This window comes from Quercus lobata, chromosome 6 (assembly GCF_001633185.2).
Source record: "Quercus lobata isolate SW786 chromosome 6, ValleyOak3.0 Primary Assembly, whole genome shotgun sequence".
Lineage (NCBI taxonomy): Eukaryota > Viridiplantae > Streptophyta > Magnoliopsida > Fagales > Fagaceae > Quercus > Quercus lobata.
In genome coordinates, this window is record NC_044909.1 from 18298769 (window position 1) to 18322908 (window position 24140).

Below are 24140 nucleotides of genomic sequence, written 5' to 3' on the forward strand. Positions count from 1 at the left end.
TCGTCTATCATTATTTTATTTTATTTTATTTTCTCTCACCTCTTATCTCATCAAATTCCTCACTCTCTTTCTCTCTCACTTTATGAAGATAATAATAAACAAAGAATGAAAAATGATTATTTAAATAAAATAGAATGTAGAATAGATAATTTATGTGAGTGTTTTTGAAAATGGGTGCGTGAATTAGAAAAAATATGTTCTTATGCTAAAATAGAAAAGAAAAGAAAGAGTTTGCATAAACTAGTGTAAATGCTCTTGAATCCTATCTATCTACTAAAAAAAAATTATCATTATCTATTTTTTTCCTCTCGCCTCTCTCTCTCTCTCTCTACCTACGAAGATAATAAAAAACAAAGAATGAAAATGATTATTTAAATAAAATAGAATATAAAATAGATAATCTGATTTGAGTGTTTTTTGAAAAATGATTCTGTAAATTAAAAAAAAAAAATTCTTATGCTAAAATAAACCTAAAAAAAAAAAAAAAAAATTGCAAGAGCCGATAAAAATGCTCTTGAATCCTATCTATCCAGTAAAAAAACCATCATTATCTTAGTTGGATAATAAAATCAATCATAGTGAGAGTGAATATTATAGTTTTGGTGCTGTATTTATAAAAAAGAGAAAAAGAAAAATTAGGAAAAACAAATGATTATGTTGTGAGCGAAAACTCACGATAAATTGAACCCTATCCGGGGTTTTGCAGTGCATAGAGAAATGAGAAATAGAGAATAGTCCCAAAATGAGTACTCCTCAGGCTCGGTTATATATTTTAAGAAAGGGGGAAAAAAGGCAAAAAAAGAAGAGAAAGACACAAAGTGCGAAGAAACAGCAAATAAGCATAAAAAAGTCGTCAAGTATAAAAGCAAGAGTCATTAGTCCCCAACTTTCAACCTTCCAACTTTCGAAACAAAAAGGCTACGGAGCAACGAATGGGGCATCAGAAACATAGTCTCCATCACCCTCACCCATACAACATCAAACTTCTCCATTCCTCACTTCTTCCATTTTCCAAACCGTAATTCACGCTCTTCTCTCTCTCTCTCTCTCTCCGGTTCGGTTCTTCTCTAGGGTTTTACTTTGGCTGCTTCTCTGCTTTGCTTTGCTCTTCTACGGTACGTACTTTACTCGCTCTCTCCGATTTCCAAATCTAGGCCGTCCGATTTGCTTTTGCTTCTCTCTAGGGTGTTTTTTTTTGTAAAAAAATTCCGAGTTTGGAGTTTTGGACCTGGAATTCAGTTTCTTTGTTTGTTGGAACTTGGATTTTGATTTATTCAGTTTTGAGCTTTGTTTGGTTGCTGAGAAAATGTAGGAAATGAAAAAGTATATTGAACTTCTAGGATTCTAAATTTAGACTAAATTTTAGTGTTTCAGCAATTAGCTTGTAGTAATTTTTTTTTTAAGTTTCCTCTCTAGGTAAGTAATTTTCGGTGTATCAGTTCTAGAAAGTAAGATCTTTATGCGTGGCTTACAATTATTTTGTTCAGAAATCGAATTCAGATTTTTTTGAGGTTAATTGAAGTTTGTTGCCTTTTTTTTTTTTTTTTTTTTTTTTTAAATTACAGAGAAATTGCATTGGACACTTAGGTGATGGATGATGCATCAGCATCGACGATGAAATGTTTAAACTGTAATTTTTTTTGTAGAGTTGAAGTAAAATGTGCATTTGAAAGTGTGAATTTTTGAGGTGAGGTATTAGCTGACTGAAAGAAATGGAGAAGATGAGGAGTTGGTTCAGTAAGTTCAAGTCGAAAGACAAGTCAAAGCCTTCGAAGAGCAATGAAACCACAGGGAATGGGAAGGAGGTGTTGAAAGTGCCGACGAGTGAGGAAGTGCCTTCGAATGTGACAAAGCAAAAGGTTGCTGCTGCGAAGCAGTATATCGAAAACCACTACAAGAAGCAGATGAAGAGTCTGCAGGAGAGGAAGGAGCGGTAGGATTTCAATGCTTCTTTTTATAACAATGAGCTGATGATGTTTGAATGTTTGAGTCGGCATATTAGAGAAAAAAAAAATTGCAATTTTGTTTTTCAACAATTCTGTTGGATTGAAGATGTTTGTTTATTATGAATAGTCCATCCCTACCTTTTCCTTCAGTTTACGAGAATACTAGTTACCTTCCATGGGCCATGAATAAGTGATAAGTGATTGGTAATGTGTCTGCATGAAAACCAAAAAGACCCAATTTGTTGAACTTCTCTTCTACAAGCATATTGTAACAAGAAGAGCAATTTACATGGCCACTTGTTTATTCTCTATGGTCAATGCTTACAGCTAATGCTGGCATAAAGTTATTGGCCATAAATGATTTCACACCTCCTTCTAGGCCAGTTATTATCTTATAAAGTACCCAATTTCCTTATAAATGATTTTATTATATCAATGTGGCTGTTGAGGTAATCAAGCTTTTAGAACCTTGAGTGATGGTATTTTAGTTCTTGAATAAAACTCAGACGCCATGTACTTGAAAAGAAGTTGGCTGATGCTGAGGTCTCTGAGGAAGAGCAGAACAACTTGCTAAAGTTTTTGGAGAAAAAGGAAACAGAATATATGCGACTTCAAAGGCACAAGATGGGTGCTGATGATTTTGAGCCATTAACGATGATAGGGAAGGGCGCATTTGGAGAGGTATAACCTTTTTCTCTTTGACATACTTCAATTTTGATTCTATTTCATTTGTATGTGCATGACTGTCCACATTTTGTAGTGTTCTTACAGTGCTGTTGCCTATTGTATATATCTCTATAGAAAGAAATTTAAAATAAGCAGCTAGTACAAGTGGCAGCAACAAGTCAGTTTTCCTTTCTTATTATGATTTCCCATGTTGCTTACATCTCTCTCTCTCTCTCTCTCTTTCTCATGGTGGGGTTGTGTTTTGGAAGGAGGCATGGAGATGAGTTATGACATTTACTTAGGGGGTTGATGTAACCTAAAAGGTATTGGTTACTTTCTAGAAGATAGAGGAGAAAGAAGCTGGAGGGAGAGGAAGATGAAAATTATGAACACAAGATTTGGAAAAGGGGGTGGAGATAGATGATTGGAAACAAGAGCAACTAATTCTTCTATGATTTTACCATGCAAAGAATGGCCTCTTGCTTTATGTCTATCAAATAGCCTTTACATGGACCCTCCTTCCCTTAAGGCTTAAAATCACCCTGGATACAATAGCCAAATGACCTAATGAGCTAAAATAACTTTTAAAACAAGACTTGGAACTTGTATGGAAATCCTTACATGAATTTTTCCTATAAGAAATCAAATCGATTTCAATCCTAATGCTCACCTTAAAAATAATTTCATAATTTAAATAGGATATGCAAATTCTTAATACAGTATGCCTGTATCAGTTTTATTTCATATTTGTAAAATTTGTTCTGGTCACAACAAGGCAAGCAAAATTTCTTCCTTTTTAAGCAATTTTTAAAAAGGATCTGCTGTTAGATACAATGTACTTGATTTTCTTGGAATTGCTACCTACTGATGCTCTGACTATTTCTGGCCATATAATTAACCTTTTTTGTGAGGTTTGTGTTTGATTCTCTGTGATGTCCTAATAACACAATTGATGTATTGATTCCTTTTATCTTATGTGAATAATTTTTCTTCTGTTGCAGGTTAGAATCTGCAGGGAAAAGGCAACTAGTCATGTATACGCTATGAAGAAGCTTAAGAAATCAGAGATGCTTCGCAGGGGCCAGGTATACATTTTACCAAGCCTAACAGAAATTATATTGAGACTATCATTCATAGTGCAAGTTGCTAATTTGCATTTAAATTTGTTTAGGTTGAACATGTGAAAGCTGAGAGGAATCTACTTGCAGAGGTTGATAGCAATTGCATCGTCAAGCTCTACTGTTCCTTCCAAGATGAGGAGTATTTATATCTCATTATGGAATATCTACCTGGTGGAGATATGATGACTTTATTGATGCGCAAAGATACACTGACAGAGGATGAAGCCAGGTTTTATGTTGGGGAAACGGTCCTAGCTATTGAGTCCATCCATAAACATAATTATATTCATAGGTATTTTAATGTGTCTAAGTTTTGTGACAGAGGCTTTACATATGTTATTTCTGCTATGTTCTTCTAGTTTTAGTAAACTCATTCCATATTTATACATTACAGAGATATCAAGCCAGATAACTTGCTACTCGATAGACATGGTCACATGAAATTATCAGATTTTGGATTATGTAAACCACTAGACTGCAGTAATCTCCAAGAAAAGGATTTTTCTCTTGGAAACAACCTTAGTGGGGCTCTTCAGAGTGATGGACGTCCTGTGGCACCAAAACGCACACAACAGGAGCAACTTCAGCATTGGCAGAGGAACAGGCGAATGCTCGTAAGCTCCGTAACCTCACATGAATGAATGACTGTTATCATTATATTATTGCCTCTATCGACAGAGACAAAATTGCATAGTCTTCACGATGCTTTTTCTTCATTACTTTGAGGGTTTCATTTTCATGTTTGTGCTATGGCAAAGTTTTAAGTTTTTTCTAGAAAGGCTCCAAATTCATCTTTTTCCCAATGAATTTTGTTTTAGCATGTGTTTTTTTAGAATATTTAGGGTGACTACCTAGTTATGTTGTTAAAATGTAGTTTTCAATTATTTAATGTTGCAGGCTTATTCTACTGTTGGAACACCTGATTATATTGCCCCAGAAGTTTTGCTGAAGAAAGGATATGGGATGGAATGTGATTGGTTGGTATTGAATATTGTTTATCTCTTTTAACCTTTCTGTTTTAGAATACATGCTGGTGACATCCTGTTAATACTTATTCAGGTGGTCTCTTGGTGCTATCATGTATGAAATGCTCGTGGGATATCCACCTTTTTATTCAGATGAACCTATGTTAACTTGTAGGAAGGTAACTTCAGGAATACTATTTCTTTACTTCTATTCATATGATTTCTTAAAACATATGTTAAGAAAAGCATGTTTATATTATGGTCATCAGTAACTTACCATTAAAAATAGGGTTAGGCTTGGAATAGTGTTATGAAATGTCGATCCAACTCTCCACATTTGTAGTAGTAAAATATATTTAGATTGAATTATCACCAAAAAAAATTGTGCGCATGCTCTTTTTTGCATTAAACAAATGAGGGTTGTCTAGCATGATTGGAACTTCTTTACCATCTGCTGGCCTTGTCATATATTCTGCAGCTCTGGTGTAAACATGGTAATCATGTAATCCAATGAGGCCTTAATCCAGTTTTGGAAATGATGTGGCGATCTGTATGGAGGCACTATAATGAAGAAAAGTTAGTCGGGAGGGATTGTTTTACCCCTTGGTTATTTTTCGAGTCTGTTTTGAAAGGTCTGGAAATTAAATTTTTTGCTGCATGCATCCTTACAAATCAACATATTGGTGCTTAGCATTTTGTTTTGAAAATGTGTGGATGGTGTGGATCTCAAGATGAACCTGTCCCTAGTTTAACACCTTTACTATGTGCTCTCTGTTTCCAAATTGTGCCTTTAAGAGGTCAATTAATACAACCTGTTGCCACCATGCCATAAACTCCATCCATTGGGTATTTGTCGTTCCTGCCATCATACAAAATATAGTGAGGTGGTTTAAATTTTCTCTTTTACACCTAAAATTTTTTCTTCTTGGTATAAGCTAAAATTGCTTACTCATGGCAACTCTGATGCATTTTCCTTTTTGCCTTTTGTACCTCATAGCTTTGATAAACTCTAACTACTACAGAATATAATTAGCACATATTTTGTTGGCCCTACGTCTCTTTGTCATTATGATGGAACATTGCCCCTCTTTATTGATTTTGCAGATAGTTAATTGGAGAACTCATTTGAAATTTCCAGAAGAAGCAAAACTGTCTCCAGAAGCAAAGGATCTGATAAGTAGACTGTTATGTAATGTTGACCAGAGGCTTGGAACAAAAGGCGCAGATGAAATAAAGGTGTTGTGTGCTGTGTTCTGTTCTAAATTCTTTCATTCGCTTTTAAAATTTGAATTACTAATTAACAAATTGACTTGTTGGCTTGGTTATTTTCAGGCCCATCCATGGTTCAAAGGCATTGAATGGGACAAATTGTATCAAATGAAAGCGGCATTTATTCCTGAGGTCAATGATGAATTGGATACTCAAAACTTTGAGAAATTTGAAGAGGTAAGTTTTCTTATATATATAATTCTTAAACGTATGAAATAACACAGATTTGCCTGTTTTTGAGGCATGTTGTTGCTAACCTTTATGTTCTTTCTCTTGATTCATTGATGATGGTATAGGCTGACAACCAAATCCAAACTTCTTCAAAAGCAGGTCCATGGAGAAAGGTTGGTATATATAATTTGAGTTGATGGATCATGAACATAAAGGTGCTGAAGTAGACTAGTAGTAGCTTTCACTATTATTAGTGTCCCACATATATGCTTTTACTGCTTGAGCACTTTCATCACTAAGCCACAGTCTGGTGTATCCTCAACTTGGCAAGTATCTGAATTTACAGATCACTGTTTTGGCAATAAGGTTCATTTGGTAGTTTAATTGCATATTCATCTATGTTCACTCCAATTTTGGTAGTGTGCATTTTTCTTTAAATATAATTGCTGTCTGGTAGCTGATGTTACTCTATTTGTAATAGTATCGGTGTTTTGTTTGCTTCCTTAAATTCACATTTGACATTTATTTATGTTATTTATAGTTGTATAGTTGAATTCCCTTTCTGGGTGTAACACCCTGTACTTTTAGGATGCATTTGATTGCGCAATGGTGAGGTCATTTGGAGTAATAGGGTACCGATGGAATGATAAATCTTCCATCTATTAATTTAGAGTCTTTGACATGGTTCTGCTCTGCATGTTCATAAAAATACAGTATCCTCTATCCTTTATTTAGGAAGAGCACAAATCGTTAGTGTTTTCCTTTTCATTTTCTGTGGTCTCTGAACCGAAATTGTTTAGCGTTCAATTTATCATCAAATTTTATGAGCATTTTCATTTTTATTTGGTCAGTTGATACTTCTTGAGGTGCCTTTAATTCATAGAATATTTGTTAGCATCACATACTGAAAAGGGTGGTGTTGAATGCTAATTCTCTTGTTGCTGTTTTGTCCACTGCTGCAGATGCTGTCATCTAAGGATATCAACTTTGTTGGTTACACATACAAGAACTTTGAAATTGTAAATGACCATCAATTACCTGGGATTGGTATCGACCTGCCTCTCTTGATGCTTGCATGCATCTTTTTGGTTGAGCTTCCTTATTTGTTATTTGGCAATGATTTTTACATGACTTTTATGTGTTCCTACGACAGCTGAATTAAAGAAGAAGAGCACAAAAACAAAGAGGCCGTCCATCAAGTCCCTTTTTGGTAAAAAAATTTCAACACTTTCCCTTTTATTTTTGGAAACATTTTTTCAATTTAGTATTGTCTCAATATTAAGTTTTCAATTTTTGTGTGAGGACCAAAATGCTGTCTCACATACCCACGTATGACAGAGCTTTTAAATGTTCTAGACCCATGTATGTTCCTTCCATTGGAAAGGGTATGGGGCTCATCTTTCTGTAATTTCTTAGATTTGTTTCCCCACTATTCTGTCTTTGAAACAACAATGATTAGACAAGTAAGATTTTTGTAATGCATAGTGTAGGACCTGAAGGTACCTAATTTTTAAGCAAATTATTTATTTCCATTTCCTTTCCCACTAATGTAGGTTGTATGGCAAATTGGGGAATTTGTCTACGTGTGCTTGTGGTGGGTATAGGGTTATGAGAGCTTATAGGTCTAAGGTTTAGAATTGTGGAACAATGTTGTTTTGTGGTTGTGTAGGGGAATTGAATGGTGGTCTGATGAGTTACTCAATGGCTATGTGGTAGGAGAAAGTATGTAGGGTTTTGAATGGTAAAAGAAAGGGCTTGATTTAGGGTTGTAACTTGTAAGGAAGAAGGAAAAGAGAGGTTTTTTATGGTGTTCAAGGATTGTAAGAACTGTACCCTTGAACAGTACCACAAAAAAGAAAAGAAGAAGAAATGAGAGAAGAGAGAGGGAGAAAAGAACTCTCCTCAATGCTCAAAATGCTCAATAATTTTATTAATCAACTCCCTCTTTTGAATGCATTGAACGCTAATATATAGTCTTTTTTTGTACTTCTAGTTTGACTTGTAAATTAAAACCTAATAAAATACTAACTTGGACTTAAAGAAAATAAACTTTAACACTTAGAATTTCCTTGAAAATTCTAGACTCAACTAAAGTACCAAAACACCCTTGATGTGCAAGAATAGCAGAAATTACATATATTCCCTCGGATACAAAATTGACCATAACTGATAAAAATAAAAACCCAAATAAAAAACTGTTTTAACCAAAAAGACTCATACCTAGACCTTTAAAACCCACACAGCCTTTACTTCAATTGGACTTCACACATGGACCCCATAAAATATTTTGCAAAGTAATAGCAAATCAATCTTCCATGACTGCATCACCCACATTATATGATATCCCAATGTTCATTGGTCTCTGTTATTATACTGATAAAGATTCATGGATTTTTCTTTTTAAGTATAATTTATGGGACTATGAGTAGTAAACTCCATTTTCTGGTTCCATCTCATGTTAACTTCCAGATTAGGCAGTTTTATACAAAGTTCTGATACCCTTTGTTTCTTGCTCTAGTTTGATTGTGCTGGTACTATTTTTTGTGAAATTTAAACTACTTCTGTTAGAAATTTTATAAATACTCCCTTGGGTGATCTTCTGGATTTGGTAATTTTATGGATAAGGTAATATTAGACAAGTATCTTATACCCTCCTTTGTGACCATTTTTTGACAGAGAGTTCAAGTAATTTTTTATTTGAGAGAGAGCTAGGGCCTGTTTCATAATGTCTGTCGAAACAGTTCTCACAAAAAACTTGAAGTTTGCATTTTGCATCACACACTTATTTGTTTCTTTCTTTGTTCTCAGAAAGGCGAAAACAGAATCTCAAGAATGTCAAAATTATGTTCTCTATTTTCATTGATTTTTGGGGTTGTTCCCCAGGAAAAAAAAGGATTTTAGAAAATCTGCCAACAATTTTTTTGGTATGAAAAATATCTTTCTATGTTTAAAAGTTAAAACCACGAAACTGTTCTTTGAAACAATTACTAAAGGTGGCACTAGATTTTGGATATGAGTGGTATCAGTTGAATTGATTTTATTATAAAGCTGATTCATAGTTTTCAGATTAATTGTTTAAATGTAAGCTAATCCAGTTATTGTTTTTCAAAATTTTGTGGGGGCCAATAGTTTGTCCTTATCATAAGTTGTTTGTTATACACAGTATGCCTCAGATGGTGACAGAGAGAGAATTGTGAATACATTCATCAGATTTTTAAAATTTTTAGAACTAGTTGCTTTTTTCTTATAAATTTTGTTCATCTATTACAGATGACGAGTCAGCCAAGGCTGCCAGTCAAACTGTTCAGGGGAGCTTTATGAACCTCTTGCCTCCCAAAGTAGAAGTTCCTGAGAAACAGAGACAATCCTAATAAGCTGCACTAATTTTTTTCACGTAACATCTGATGGCCATTGGATCCAATAAAAGATCCGCTTTGTTCTTTGGTGAATGGCTTTTGTTTTACTGATTCCTGCATTTGGTTATTTTAGAGTGAGTTTTTGGGGCAAAGGCTCCAGACGAGTGGTTTGGTCTCTGTAAAATGGCTTCTGGAAATATATATATATATATTCTTTGAGAACTCGTGTATTCTTTTCCCTTTTACCTTCCTCTGTAGAGCTGGGAGAAAAATCCGGTGTATAATACCAGCATCATTATTTATGTAATTAACTTACTGTTAGTATTGGTGATAGTTGTACTGTTTCCATATGAGGGGAAAAAAAAAGATTTTAATTGGTATAACCGGGTTTTTTTTTTTTTTTATTTATTTATTTTTTTTTTGTTTTGTGTGAGAAACATATAACCAGGTTTGTGATTGTACATTTGACCTCATTCTACCCTTTAAATTTAAATCATGAAACTTATGTTCCATTTGTTCTAATGTAGAATATTCTCAATGTTTTTCAGCTTTTACATTCTTTGGTGCATATCTCAAAACGTATAAAAATGAAAAATTACACCAAAACGATATGGACACCGTACTCCAAAATAATTGAAGCTTAAATCATTTTTACAATCAATCTTGTGCCTCTGCCCTGCCAATCTTGACCTATTTTCTCTCAATTCCTTGGAAATCTTTTTATGAACCAAGCTTTTGCCATCATCATGCAATAATAGTCACAAACGGACCTCATGTTTTTGGCTCTTTTATAATGATTCCATAAAAGTGAAGAATCAATTATGAATATAGTCGTGGGGTCAAATTAATTCAACTGGTTAAGTGCAAAATGCTTTCACTAAAACTCGATTATTGTCTTGATTTGATAATAAAGAGTAGAATCACAAAAACGGACACAATAAGTCAAAACTTATAAAAACAAATTATGAATATAGTTACTATTAAAAAAAAAATTATGAATCTATCATTCAAATGGTGTGATTTTAGTTGACACTCTAATTTATTAGGGAGAACTTAATAATTATTATGGACAACTTAACAAAAACTTTGTATTATCAATAAAATAAAAAGTACATGGTTTATCAGATTTACTATTAATATGTTTGTTTTGATGAAACACATTCTTTTAAGAGGAAAAAGTTTACCTCTAAATTGATTTGGAGTAATTTTCTTTCAACTCACTGCGTGGTATTTGAAGGGACTATCCATATGTACTTTCTCACGTGACTTTTTAAATGAGTGATGTGATTTTGATAAATTTCAAGAGTTGGAACTATGTAAGGACTTTGATAATTACTAAATACTGATTATAACTCTTTATCATCAAACCGAGATACTAATTGGTTTTTGGTGTAGGTAGGAATTGAATCTTAGATTTCTTATTCAACCATCAGAGACTTTATCAATTAACTTAATTGGAACTCACAAATTCTTGCAAACCTAACAAACACTAAGGAGAAAACTCAATTCCTTCATGACTAATCAGGGGGTTAGCCAAGGAGGCTCTGATAGTCAAGGTAGTGACCAGTTAGAAAAGAAGAGAAATCCAAAAGACAAAGTAATAATCAAAATCAAAATACCTTATAACCCCATAGTCTTGAATCTTTTCTTAAATGAATATATATTTTTTTTGGTGTTTTTTCATGTCTAAGAGAAGGATTAAAGGAACAAAGAAAAAATGAAGAAGGGAAAAAGAAGTGGGTTGGCTTGTTCTATACCGAGAGAGAGAGTTGGCTTGTTCTACACACACACACACACACACACACACACACACACACACACACACAAGGAACAAAGAAAAAATGAAGAAGGGAAAAAGAATATATTTTTTTTGGTGTTTTTTCATGTCTAAGAGAAGGATTAAAGGAACAAAGAAAAAATGAAGAAGGGAAAAAGAAGTGGGTTGGCTTGTTCTATACCGAGAGAGAGAGTTGGCTTGTTCTACACACACACACACACACACACACACACACACAAGGAACAAAGAAAAAATGAAGAAGGGAAAAAGAAGTGGGTTGGCTTGTTCTATACCGAGAGAGAGAGTTGGCTTGTTCTCACACACACACACACACACACACACACACACACACACACACACACACACACACACACACACACACACACACACACACACACACACACACACACACACACACACACACACAGAGAGAGAGAGAGAGAGAGAGAGAGAGAGAGAGAGGTGAAGTGTGTTCCCCCCATAAAAATTATCAAACCCTTTGAAGAAGTGTGTAGGAAGTTTTGTATGAGTGGGAGATAAAAATAGAGATTGATGTGACTTTCCCCAATAATAGGGATAATCTTATAAATCACCAAGGAGTAGGTTTGAGAATATTCCTTCAAATTAGTTTGGAGAAAAACTTTATTCTCAATTTTCTTATATTGCCACAAGACTATAAATAAACCAAGTTGTTCATACAAACTTGAGCTTGGCTTGATAATAAGCTGCTCATGTTTGTTTATTTATAAATAAGCCAAGTTTGAGTTTTAGTTCTAGGCCTAATTAATAAATTAGATAAGTTTAAGTTTTTTTTCCTTAATTATTTTTTTTTAAAAATGCTTATGAACAATAAGGCTTTCTACAAAACAAGTTGAGTTTAATCTCGTTTATGGGCTTCATAAATAAATTCATATCTTACTAAGCCTTAATTAATTGAGAGTTGAAACCACTTGTTCAAACTAAAACTAAAGGACTTTTGAGCTTGATATGGTAGTAAGCTTAATGTGATTGGTATGTTGTTTTTGTTTATTTGTTTTTTGAAAGTTTAGCATTGGATATTGTACTTGTGTTGGATCTCGAGTTTGATCTCAGTTTGACTATTGAATCAAGCTGAACTCGATTTTTTGGACTTTTTTACGAGCTCAAGTTTGAATGTATGGTTTGAGCTCGAGTCAAATTTTACTATTTATTTTTTTATAATTTGACAATTAGGGAATGGAGATTTGAATCCTAAATATTTACCAACGAGTTGAATCCTAGATGTCTAGCAACATTTTACTTTTGTTATCAAGCTTAGCTTGCATATTCACTACCCAACAATGTATTAACCAATAGGACTCAAATAGTGTTATCTAGGGTTGTCCATGTACTCGAACAACTTGATCCACCCGATCGGACTAATTCAACCCGAAGGCATGTGAGCAACTTTGAATGATTGTGTTGGTTGACCTCGGGCCAATGTAATTTAAAACCTGAAAATTTGAGTCAAGTGGTGGGTTATGAGTTTTGTCACCCGAAAGGTCCAACTCGACTAAAATATAATAGAGCAACATCAAATAAGGTGGGCTTGGGATTTCCTCTATCATCTCCTCCTCTTAGTTAATGTACTACACTAAGTTACTATATATCTGTAGGTTTCAGTTAATTCAACTAGTAAAGTCTCTAATGGTTGTATAAGAGATCTGGGGTTCAATCTCCGCTTACACTAAAAATTAATTGGTGTTTCAGTCTGATGATAAATAGTTATTATCAGGAGCGGATGTCATAGGTTGAAACTCTCTAAAAAAAAGTTATTATACATCTATACCTACAATATATATTTTTTTTTTTTTGGAGGATTCTATATCTAAATGGTTTAAGGAAAATGAAAATGTAAGCTAATTTATGTTATAAGTATCATTATTTTGTGGTCAACTGAAAAACAATTTATGGATGACCAATATTTTTAGTATACCCCAATATTAAGGGTGTGTTTGGATACCACTTATTTGCTGAAAACTGAAAACTTATTACTGAAAACACTGTAACAAAATAATTTATAAATGTGTGAATAGTGCCATGGGATCCAAAAATGCATTGGTATGCATGTTTTTGCGTTTTTAGCTGGGTTATGAACAGTGTCGTGGGACCCAACCAAAAACGCAAATACTGGAAACGCACATTGGCTGCTATGCAAACGCATACTAAGGGTGTGTTTGGATACTGCTTATTTTGCTGAAATTGAAAATTTATTACTAAAAGTATTGTAAATAAAGGCAAAAGTTAGTTGAAATAGTACAGTGGAACCCATAAATAGTAGTAAAAAGTGCAATGGGGCCTATAAATAGTAGCAAAAAGTGCAGTGAGGCCTGTTGAGGTCCAAAAAAAAAAAAGGGTTACAATAAAATAAGCCCAAAAGAAATGGAAGAGCAAGTCAAGCCCAAAAGAAATGGAAGAGCAAGTCAAGCCCAAAAGAAATGGAAGAGCAAGTCAAAGCCCAAAAGAAAAAATCCAGGCTAAACCCAAAAGTAACAGGAACGGATGACCCATGGGGGATAAAAGAAAAGCCAGAGGATCCTGAAGCCCAGAAAAGGAAGCAGCATCCTAAAAGAGACCATGGCAAAAATATAAAGAAGCAAGGATCCCCAGAACCCTTCAAGCACAAATAAAAAGGAAGACTGAGACAGATCGGTAGAAAGAAGACAGGAAAAGAAGAAAAAAACAAGAAGCGCAAAACGACCTCTCATAGCACAGACAGCAAAAGGCCTCGGGGAACCAGGACAGGGAAGAAAGAATAGCAACGAACGACTTTCGTTGATGGCAGAACAAGATTCCGCCCAAATAGGAAAGAAAGGGAAAAGAGAAACACGCCAGAAATAGGGATACCGAGAAGGGCATACCTCAGCACGTCCCAAAGAGGATGACCGACCAGAAGCTTTTGAAGGAATCAGAACCAAGAGAAGGGAAGAATGAGGGAAAACGGCAAAGGAACTTACCAAGGCAACAGGGACAGAACATGCTCTGTTTGCAAAAGAGCAAAACAGAGGAACCCGGGATACCCAGAAAAATTCCATTATAAAAGGAGGGGACGGGTCGTGAAGAAAGGGACGAGAAAAAAGAAAAGAAGCACAAAAAAAAAAGAGAAGAAACTCTCTAGGAAGAACCATCAGAAAGATCCATCCAGAAAGAAAAATACTAAGGGAAGAACAAAATACTGTCTTCCGATATCCTGTAAAGGCCACTATTGCACATACTCGGATTCAACGGGAATCAAACTTTGCAAGTTTTGAAGGCTGAAATAGCCATTCAAGACTGCAATTTTTGAGCTTGATTGGACCTTGTATCACGTCTTAGTGAGCTTTCTGTAATCAAACAGACAATTTGTTAATAAAATACTGCTTATTAATTCCCAGGATCCCACTGCACCTTTTTCTTTATCGTTCTTTTTTTTTTTTGCTAATCCTGTCTTTCTTCTGAATTTACGTTGTTAATATTTTGGCATTCTACAATATCCTCGTTTGTCATTTTTGTATGATGTCAGGAGTATTCTCTGCACCTACTTGACTCTTAAACAGCTCGTTAGCTGCGGTGAGCCAAGGCCCGGTCCACCAAATCCTCTCTTCCTTTTTTTTCATTTAGGCCCGGGATCCTTGGGCCTGAGTATCTTGAAAGAAAAGCACTCTCACATTTTGGCGACTCCGCTGGGGATTGGGCAAAGAATAAGGAAGAAACAACCCTTCACAGAGAATGCCTCCAAGACAAAGAAACAGCAAGGGAACTAATGTGCCACCTACGGCCTCTGAGCCTGTAGGAGAAAACGAGGAAGTTTCCAGGCAAGGAGGTGGGATACCCTTGGTAGAACAGGAGGTGGTGTCAGAACAAAGACACGCGAGGCAGGAACCAGACCTAATGGCCAGAATGACAGCAATGTTAAAGGATCTGGAGCAAGAAGTTCGTCTTCTCAAAGAAGGCAGGACACAGGAGGTCAGAGACGATATTCCCCCTACTGGTCACCAAGATGGGGCACATCCAGAAGGAGGGTCAGCAGTGGGAGGAAGGGCCAACCCTCAGTACCTGACGCTGGCAGACGTCAATGCCCTCCTGGAGCAAGAAAGGGAAAAACTCTCAGGGATCCCCAAGCAATTCTCTCGGGATCCCCCGTTCCCTCCAGAACTTCTTTGCAAACCATACCCTAAGGGGTACGAACCCCCAAAGTTCCATCCTTTCGATGGAAGGAATGGAAGTGCAGTAGAACATGTGAGTAGGTTTGTCCACACTATGGGCCCCTATGCAGGAGACAAAGAATTATGCCTAAGGGAATTCGCCAAATCCTTAGTGGATAGGGCATACACTTGGTACACCACACTGAGACCCGGGTCCATCAAGACCTGGGATGAGATGATGGAAAAATTCTGCGCCAAATATTACCCAGGTGAAGACAAAATCACTTTCCAGAACCTGCAAATGGTGAGGCAGAGACCCGGAGAAGACCCTGTTCAGTTCATTAAAAGATTCGAAGACGTGTCCCTAGACTGCTATGGAGACCATGAAGAAAAGGAGCTCGTGGAGACCTGTATAGCCAACATGCTTTTTGATTACAGACTCAACCTTGAAAATTTATGTATCACACAATTTGCTGACCTGCTACAGAGAACTAGAAGGACGGCGCAGACCATGAGAACAAAAAGGCTGCCCGCATCCCAAGCTATGACAGCATCAGCAGGAGAGAAAAGGAAGAGACCAGATGGGAAGGTGTTTGAGGAACCACCAGTGATCCCATGTACGGCTGAGGAGTTAAGCCATGTCCTAGACAAGTGGATTGGAGACGGAGTGGTCAGGCCATTCACTGTGTCCAGGCCACCAACAGAAGAAGAAAGGAAGAACCCTTTATTTTGCAGAATCCATAATTATGTCAAGCACTCCACCAAGGATTGCTGGACCCTTCGCAGACTCTTCCACAAAAAGTTGAGAGAAGGAACCCTGGAGCTCACCCAGAAGGAGCCGGAAGTGCAGAGAAACCCCTTGCCTAACCACAAAGGAAAAGGGGTGGTAGCAGTAGTAATACACGGGAACCCGGCAGAAGCAGGAGAATCTGAAGGATCCTTCCACCCGAGCACAGTCAGGACCCTCCAGAAGAATCCCAAGTTCAGGTCATTGTTCAATCAATTAGGATTCGGACCAGAAGCAAGGAGGGTGGCCACAGAGTCTCTCATGAGCATAGCAGCAGATTCAGGGATGGAATGCTTTACAGCTGAGTCACATGCTAGTCGAGCTTTCCTGGAAACGACCAATGCAATAACCTTCACTGATGAAGATATGGAGATTGAGCACCCAGACCACCGTAGACCCCTTTATCTAATGGCCACCATAAACGGCGTTCAAGTCAGGAGAGCACTGGTGGATACAGGGGCATCACTCAACCTCATAGCCTTAAGTACCCTGGAAGCTGTTGGGTTAGTTGACAGAAGGATCCTGGGGACTCCCATGGAGATAACAGGATTTGGAGGATCAGTAGAGTCAACAGAAGGATACGTGCAGCTAGCCTTAAGGGTGGGGCCGATAGTAGCTCTGACAAGGTTTCATGTAATTAATGCAGAAGTTTCTTATCACGTGTTGTTGGGACGCCCGTGGCTTCATAAACATCGCCTTATTCCATCCACGTTCCATCAATGCATTAAAGGGAGACTGAATGGGAGGCCCATAAGGATCCCTGCCAATCGTAATCCTTTCAACCAGGGAGAAGTGAACTTCGCAGAAACAATGTTTTATGATGAATTGGAGCCAGATGATGAGAACCCCGCCCCAGGGACCCCGGGGGCACCAGTCCTAGAAGAAGAAGAAGGAGGAAGGGGCACCCGTGACCTGAGAAACCTTCTAGAAAGAAAGAGACAGAAGAGGGAGCCCAGCTCTTCAGGATCCCGAGAATGTGTGGTGGTTCGGGAACCTGGGGGAAGGCTGATTTATCGTTTGTGAAGGTGCGCGGGACCTGAATGCATTGTGCAGGAAGGTCCCGGACCACCAAGCTGCATGATGGCCCAAGAAGAAATCCCAGAAGAACCAGTTAAGGAGGCTCAGATCCAGCCTGAGGAAGAATTAAAGGAAGTAGACTTGGGAACAGAACCAGGATCCCGAAAACCTGTCTTCATTAGCAGTCAACTGGTGGCTCAAGAAAGAGAGCAACTGGTAACCTTACTTCAAAAATACAGAGATGTGTTTGCATGGACCTATGATGAGATGTCTGGTCTAGACCCAGAGTTGGTAGTCCATTCTCTTAATGTGGACCCGGGGATGAGGCCAGTAGTCCAACCAGCTAGGGTCTTCCACACTGAGATAGAAGCTCAAATAGTCCAAGAGGTCAGGAAATTACTAACAGCTGGTTTTATCAAACCCATCCAACATCCAAAATGGCTTTCCAACATTGTACCTGTGAAGAAGAAAAATGGTCAAATCCGTTGCTGTGTAGACTTTCGCAACCTGAACAAGGCATGTCCTAAAGATGAGTTCCCCTTGCCCAATATAGACCTCCTTGTAGATTCAGCCGCTGGAAACTCGATGTTCTCATTTATGGATGGGTACAGTGGATACAACCAGATCCGCATGGCAGCCAAAGATGCAGAGAAGACGGCATTCAGAACTCCGATTGGGAACTTTTACTATACTGTAATGCCCTTTGGCCTAAAAAATGCGGGGGCTACGTATCAACGGACCATGACAGCCATTTTCCATGACATAATGCATGAGGAGATGGAAGATTATGTAGACGATATTGTGGTCAAGTCAAAAACCAGAACAGGACATTTCCAAGTACTTGAGCAAGTCTTTGAAAGATGCAGGAAATACAAGTTACGTATGAACCCCATGAAGTGCGCCTTTGGAGTGTCTGCTGGAAAGTTCCTTGGGTTCCTGGTGCATCACAAAGGCATAAGCGTGGACCCAGCCAAGGCCACAGCCATTGCCACGATGAGAAGACCAACTACTATTAGAGAACTCAAAAGTTTCCTGGGAAGAGTTTCCTATATCAGGAGATTTGTTCCTGGTTTAGCCTCAGCCACAGCAGGCCTATCCAAACTATTGAAAAAGGGAAATGAATTTACCTGGGGAACAGAGCAGCAGGAAGCTTTTCAAAGGATTCAGGGCATTATGAATCATCTGCCCACCCTCCAGGCACCAGTACGTGGGCGACCTCTGTTGTTATACTTAGCATCAAACTCTCAGGCAATAGGAGCTTTGCTGGCACAAGAAGATGACCAAGGAAATGAGCAGCCCATATATTATGTAAGCAGAACACTCAAGGATACCGAGACCAGGTACCCCAGAATAGAGAAAGCCTGCCTAGTGATCATTTATGCATCCCAGAGGTTGAAGAGGTACTTCTCAGCTCACCAAATCCTCCTAGTAACCAAGTCCCACCCCATAAAGGCACTCCTTCACCAGCCCCTTCTCACAGGAAGGATAGCACAATGGTTAGTGTTGCTCTCACAATATGATATAGGTATAAGAACTCCCAAAGCTGTTAAGAGCCAGGCCATAGCAGATTTGCTAGCTCAATTCCCAGGAAAGGAAGAAGGCCCGCTGAGTGAAGAAATCCCTGGTGAGGTAGCAGTAATGGAGATCCCAGGGAAGAAATGGACCATGAGGTTTGACGGATCAGCTACAGCAACTTCAAATGGGGTAGGAATTGTACTAAGCTGCGAAAATGGGGATATCATGCCCCTGTCCTTTAAGCTTGGTTTGTCATGCTCTAATAACGCAGCTGAATATGAGGCATACTTAACTGGGTTAACTGTAGCACTCAGCATAGGAGTGAAACATATGAGGGTGCTGGGAGATTCTAATCTTGTAGTCTCCCAAGTGAAAGGTGACTTTGCACTACGAGAACAAAGCCTAGCAGCCTACAGGACTTGGGCACAAAGGCTGGAGATGGAATTTCAAACCTTCAGCGTAGAATACACTCAAAGAAGTGAGAACAAGTTTGCAGATGCTCTCGCCACCCTGGGATCCCAAATACCATTTAATGGGAGGGATACACTGATAAAAATAGGAAGGCAGGAACATTCTATCGTGAGGATCCTTCAAGGGATGTACCCCGGGGAATCCAAACAGTGGGACTGGAGGGACGAAATCAAAGAAAGGATGAAAGAGGCAAGCCCCAGAGGGAACATCAAAGAACTAATGGATTACACTCAAATAGAAGGAGAATTGTATAAGAGACTGCCAGGAGGAATACTGTCCAGATGTATTACCGAGAAGGAAGGAAAAGCGAAACTAGAAGAATTACACGCCCAGGCATGTGGAGTTGCAAAAAAAGTCAGTCTATACAGAAGAATGCAACGCATGGGGTATTACTAGCCGGATATGGACAAGGAAGCAGCAATCATACAGGGGAGATGCCAGGAATGTCGTTTGGCAGTAGACAAAGAAGAAAGCTACGCGGTGTTTATTGCAGAAGACTGGCGGGTTCCTTTCATAGGATACCTGGCCCAGGGGATCCTGCCAACCGACAGGGAACTGGCCCACAAGCTCAAAAAGCTAGCGTGCAGGTACTTCCTACAGAATGACATTTTATTCAAAAGAGGATACCATGGAGACCCCCTCAGGTGCCTGGGACCAAAGGAAGCCAGAGAAGTAGTCAGAGAGGTGCACTCGGGAGATTGTGGGAGTCACCCAGGGAAGAGAAGGCTGTACAAGCAGTTGCTATTGTTGGGATATTACTGGCCAACGATGAAAAGAGACTCTGAGGAGCTGGTCAAAACATGTCATGCCTGCCAAGTCCTGGGAGATGCAATTCACACTCACCCAAATGTCCTACAGGATATGACGACGCCATGGCCTTTTCATACTTGGGGGCTCGATCTCATAGGGCCTATAAACCCTCCATCCAATGGTTATATATGGATCCTGGCAGCCACGGAGTACTTTACAAAATGGGTAGAGGCCATCCCTTTGAAAAAAGCTACTGGAGCAGCTGTGGCAAATTTCATTCGAGACCACATCATTACAAGGTTTGGGATCCCCAGAAGATTGATCAGCGACAATGGAACCCCATTCATAAACAAAGATATGAAAGGATTAACTGAGGCATACCACATCAAGCATGGAAGATCTACCCCCTACTACCCACAAGGAAACGGCCAAGCTGAAGCCACTAATAGGGTAATATTAAAGATCCTTAAGAAAATGAAGCATGAGTATGGGGGAAAATGGAGTGACCATCTGGCAGATGCGCTTTGGGCATGTAGAAGCTCTGTAAAGACAGCCACAGGATTCTCCCCATTCTCCCTGGTTTATGGAACAGAAGCCATCAGCCCTGTGGAGTTAGTCATTCCTACACCAAGGGTAGTTCTGGAGGAAAACCAGGGAGAAAGTGAGGACGCCAGCAATGAAAAGAGGCTAGCAGATCTGGAAGGAGTAGAAGAAGAAAGAGAACTGGCCAAGAAAAGAAGCCAGAGATACCAGCAAAGAATGACCAGAGCATATGCACAAGCAGTACGCCCAAGAGTGTTTAGTAAAGGGCAATTAGTGCTAAGGATGGCGGAGCATGTGAGGAGGAACCTGCCAGGGCCTTCCAAGTTCACCCCGAAATGGGAAGGACCTTACATCATCAATACAGCTCATGAAAGTGGGTATTACTACCTTGCCAAAGAAGATGGAACAGTCCTGACAGAGCCCATAAACGGGAAGTGGCTGAAGCAATATTATGCATAAGGACAAGGGGATCCCGGTACCTCAGGGTCCTTTCACCAGCTTCACTATCTGCTAAGTTCCTTTTATTTTTTGTCTTTTTCAGCTTTTATCATGAATTCTAGTCTAAGATAATTTTGTTCAGGAACATGTGATAGATTGACACTTTGTGGTCAATACTGCACCAAAAGACTTTTCTTTGTTCCTTGAAAATGACTATGTTTTAATGAAATTCCTGTTTCTTCAACATTTAAGTTTTTCATACTACAAAAAAAAAAACAAAGTTTGGATAAATTTAAGGAAGAATACCTGAGTCAAAAAAAGGGGAGAGTGTGTAATACCCTTTTACATATGGCCCAGGATTCACCCCACAAATAATTTCAGATATCCCCCAAACAGTCCCAAGTGCATAGGTCTAGGATCACAGAATAAAAAGCAAAATATCTAGGATACCTAGCCTAGCACTTGGCAAAAGGGGAACCTGTCAAAGTTCATGAACTGGGACCGTATCTCAAAAGAAATATAAGAAGGATACCAGTGTACCCAGTTCAGTGCTTGCACAATAGATTACCGGGTACCTGGACCAGAATTTACAGTAAAACCTGTGAAGACCATGGTCCAGGACTCAGGGAAAAAAAAAGAGCCATAGGAAAGAAAAGGCAGTATAAAAGGCAGATTCACATACTAAAAAAAAAAGCAGTCTTGAAACACAAAAGAGAAAGCAAAGAGCAGAACAATGTTCAAAATAAAGAACTTATACAATCCCAAATTGTTTATGTAAATCTAAAAAAAAAGGGGCTAAGGAATGAGGCCGGCCAACAGGGAGGCATCCGGAGAAATGACAGGCACAGCCAAAGTAGAAAGGATCCTCTGCCGTTTGACCTTCAGGTCTTGTAAAACCTTGTGAGCACGAGCCAAAGCTTCCTCAGCAGCAGCTATCTCAGTGTCTACACTCTTGAAAGATTGCCTCTGAAATAGCATATGAGCCAACAGACGCAAGTGATCCAGCAGAAAAGACAAATTAAACTTGGCCTCTAGAAGGTCTTGCACCACCCCTCTCCACTCCAGAAGCTTTCTTCAGACAAGGAATCTACAGAGGAATTCCTTAGGGAAATCAGCACAGCACACAGCACACAGCAACTCCATTAAAATATTGCCTAGAAAGACGCCTCCCCTGAAGCCGCTGGTGAAATCCCCGTGACTCTTAAGCAGACTCTCTAGCAGCGGCAGGCCTTCCACAGGAACAGAGAAACGCAGGAAGCTGCCATAAGAAGACCCAAAGACATGGAAGTGGCTAGCAGGAAGACTGTTGAATTCCAAGAGATCAAAGCGAGCCAGAAAAGAAGAAAGCTTTGAATCAAGATCTGAGGCAGTCATCTTCGAGGCATCCCCCATCACTGTGTCACCACTTGCAGAAACAGGGGGACTTGCAGCCTTTTGCTCTGGACGAAGGTCAGCAACTTGAACAGGTCTCACAATTCCTTCCGGAATAACAGGCTCAGAACCTGCAAAGCCTGCATCAATATTCAAAAAAGAATAGAAGAAAAGAAAAGAAAAAGAAGAACAGATTTAGTCTTAAAAAAAAAAAGGGGGAGAAAAAGAAGAACAAACCGGTTCCAGCTTCTTGGGGCAGAGCCTCTTCTTCCTGATCTCCTGACTTCCCCGAAGATTCTGGGAAGGAACATAAGGCAAGTTGAAGAAAAGGTGAAGGACCAGTGGCAAAGTGGCTAAAAGAAGGGATAGATGCAGGGGGCTTCGCCATAAAAAAAAAGAAAGGAAGAAAAGGGAAACACGATGGGAGTAGCTTGCACTCACCTTCTGAGCTTTCTGATTCTAAAGAAGAGGCAACACTGGGACCAGATTTCTCACTGGTTTGACCTAAAAGGAAAAGGAGGAACTCAAGAAAAAAAAAAAATTGGAAAAGAAAGAAGAATATAACGCCATTCCAAGGAAACAAGGATTACCTGTTTGTTTGGATAAAGGAGTGTCTCCCAAAGCACCTTTATCTGACAAGGACTGAGGAAACACAGTCCTAATAGGACTAGGAGTACGCTCAGGACGGGGACTTTGAGATAACAGAATCCCAGAAGCTTTGGGATCCTGAGAATCCTGGGAACCTTGCACTGGTTGCCCGGTTTCCTCAGCTGGGTCATCAGTAGGGGGCTCCTCCCCCATGACAGGAAAAACAACGGAAAGAGTTGTAATAACTTCCTCCCCCAGAGCCTTGTCAGTCATAGGAGGGGATACCTCCACCTAAAGGAAGAAGAAGAGGAGAAGGCAGTGTCAAAAGAAAGACAGCAGGAAATGCAGACAATACAATGACAGAACAAAAGGGAAAGAACAAAAAAAAGGGAACACATACCACGTCGTCTCCAGAAGATTGGCTCTTACCCGTCTTGGGATCAGACTTGCGCTTGGACTGCAAGGGAAATCACCACTCGTCAGCAAAATAGAAACAAGTGCAACAAAAAAAAAAAAAAGAGAAGAAGGAAAGAAGTCTTGCCCTTCTCTCTCTCTCTACAGATTCTCTGGAAGTCTTTTGCTTACTGCGAGTACGCCCAGAGGGTCCTAAAGGAGGCTGGGATACCAAACCAGAGGATCCTAAAGAACCATGGACTGAGGCAGTCACAGGAACCTGGGGAAAAGAAGGCTCTACCTTAGTCTTCTTCCGGGTCCTTGAAACCAAAAGTTCCCTGACATCCTTGCCTTCCTGAGGTGCCAAGTGTGCTTGAGATTTCCCCGATTTCCTTCTTTTCGCCTCAGAGCCTATCTCCACACCTCCTGTACTTTCACCAACATCAGCAGCTTTCATTTTCTTCGACTTGACATCCTTACCTTTACTCGGAGCAGTGGCAGCACTTATTGTCTCTGTTGCACCCCTTTTGATGGGCACCCCAGAGGAAGCACCAATGATGAAGCTATCACCTAGCCAGGTCTCAGGAAAATCCTGTCCATAAACCACCCAACCTCCCCTGGAGGCATGCCACTCTGCAAACCCAGTCTTGCTGCTTGCAGCAGCAGAAACAATCCCAGCAGTAGGAAGGGATAAGCGCCTATTGGATGTTGGAGCGAAAACAATGCTAGGATCCGGGACATCCCGAACTGTGCCAGTGCTAACATAATCAACAAAGGACTTTTGCACTCTCCTCCAATAACTTGTATAGCCACTAGAAGCAAAGACTCCTCTTTGGGAGTTAGGCACTGCAAAT

General features: G+C 39.2%; 1 protein-coding gene across 3 annotated transcripts; it reads left to right on the top strand.

Annotated features, from left to right (window-relative positions):
- Positions 1–794: 794 nt before the first annotated feature.
- LOC115994355 (serine/threonine-protein kinase tricorner) lies at positions 795–9877 on the top strand. Of its 3 annotated transcripts, none has more exons than XM_031118472.1 (14): positions 795–1115; positions 1566–1933; positions 2453–2627; positions 3614–3697; positions 3784–4025; positions 4128–4347; positions 4631–4710; positions 4793–4877; positions 5803–5934; positions 6031–6144; positions 6264–6311; positions 7101–7185; positions 7292–7348; positions 9409–9877. In XM_031118472.1, exons 2-14 carry the CDS (start codon positions 1713–1715, stop codon positions 9507–9509), a joined length of 1644 nt encoding a protein of 547 aa, XP_030974332.1. In that variant the 5' UTR covers positions 795–1115; positions 1566–1712; the 3' UTR covers positions 9510–9877. The 3 variants fall into 3 exon arrangements, with proteins under 3 accessions (XP_030974332.1, XP_030974333.1, XP_030974334.1); XM_031118473.1 differs by having other exon boundaries at positions 806–1115; positions 1647–1933; XM_031118474.1 differs by lacking the exon at positions 795–1115 and having other exon boundaries at positions 1870–1933; positions 2435–2627.
- Positions 9878–24140: the final 14263 nt, after the last annotated feature.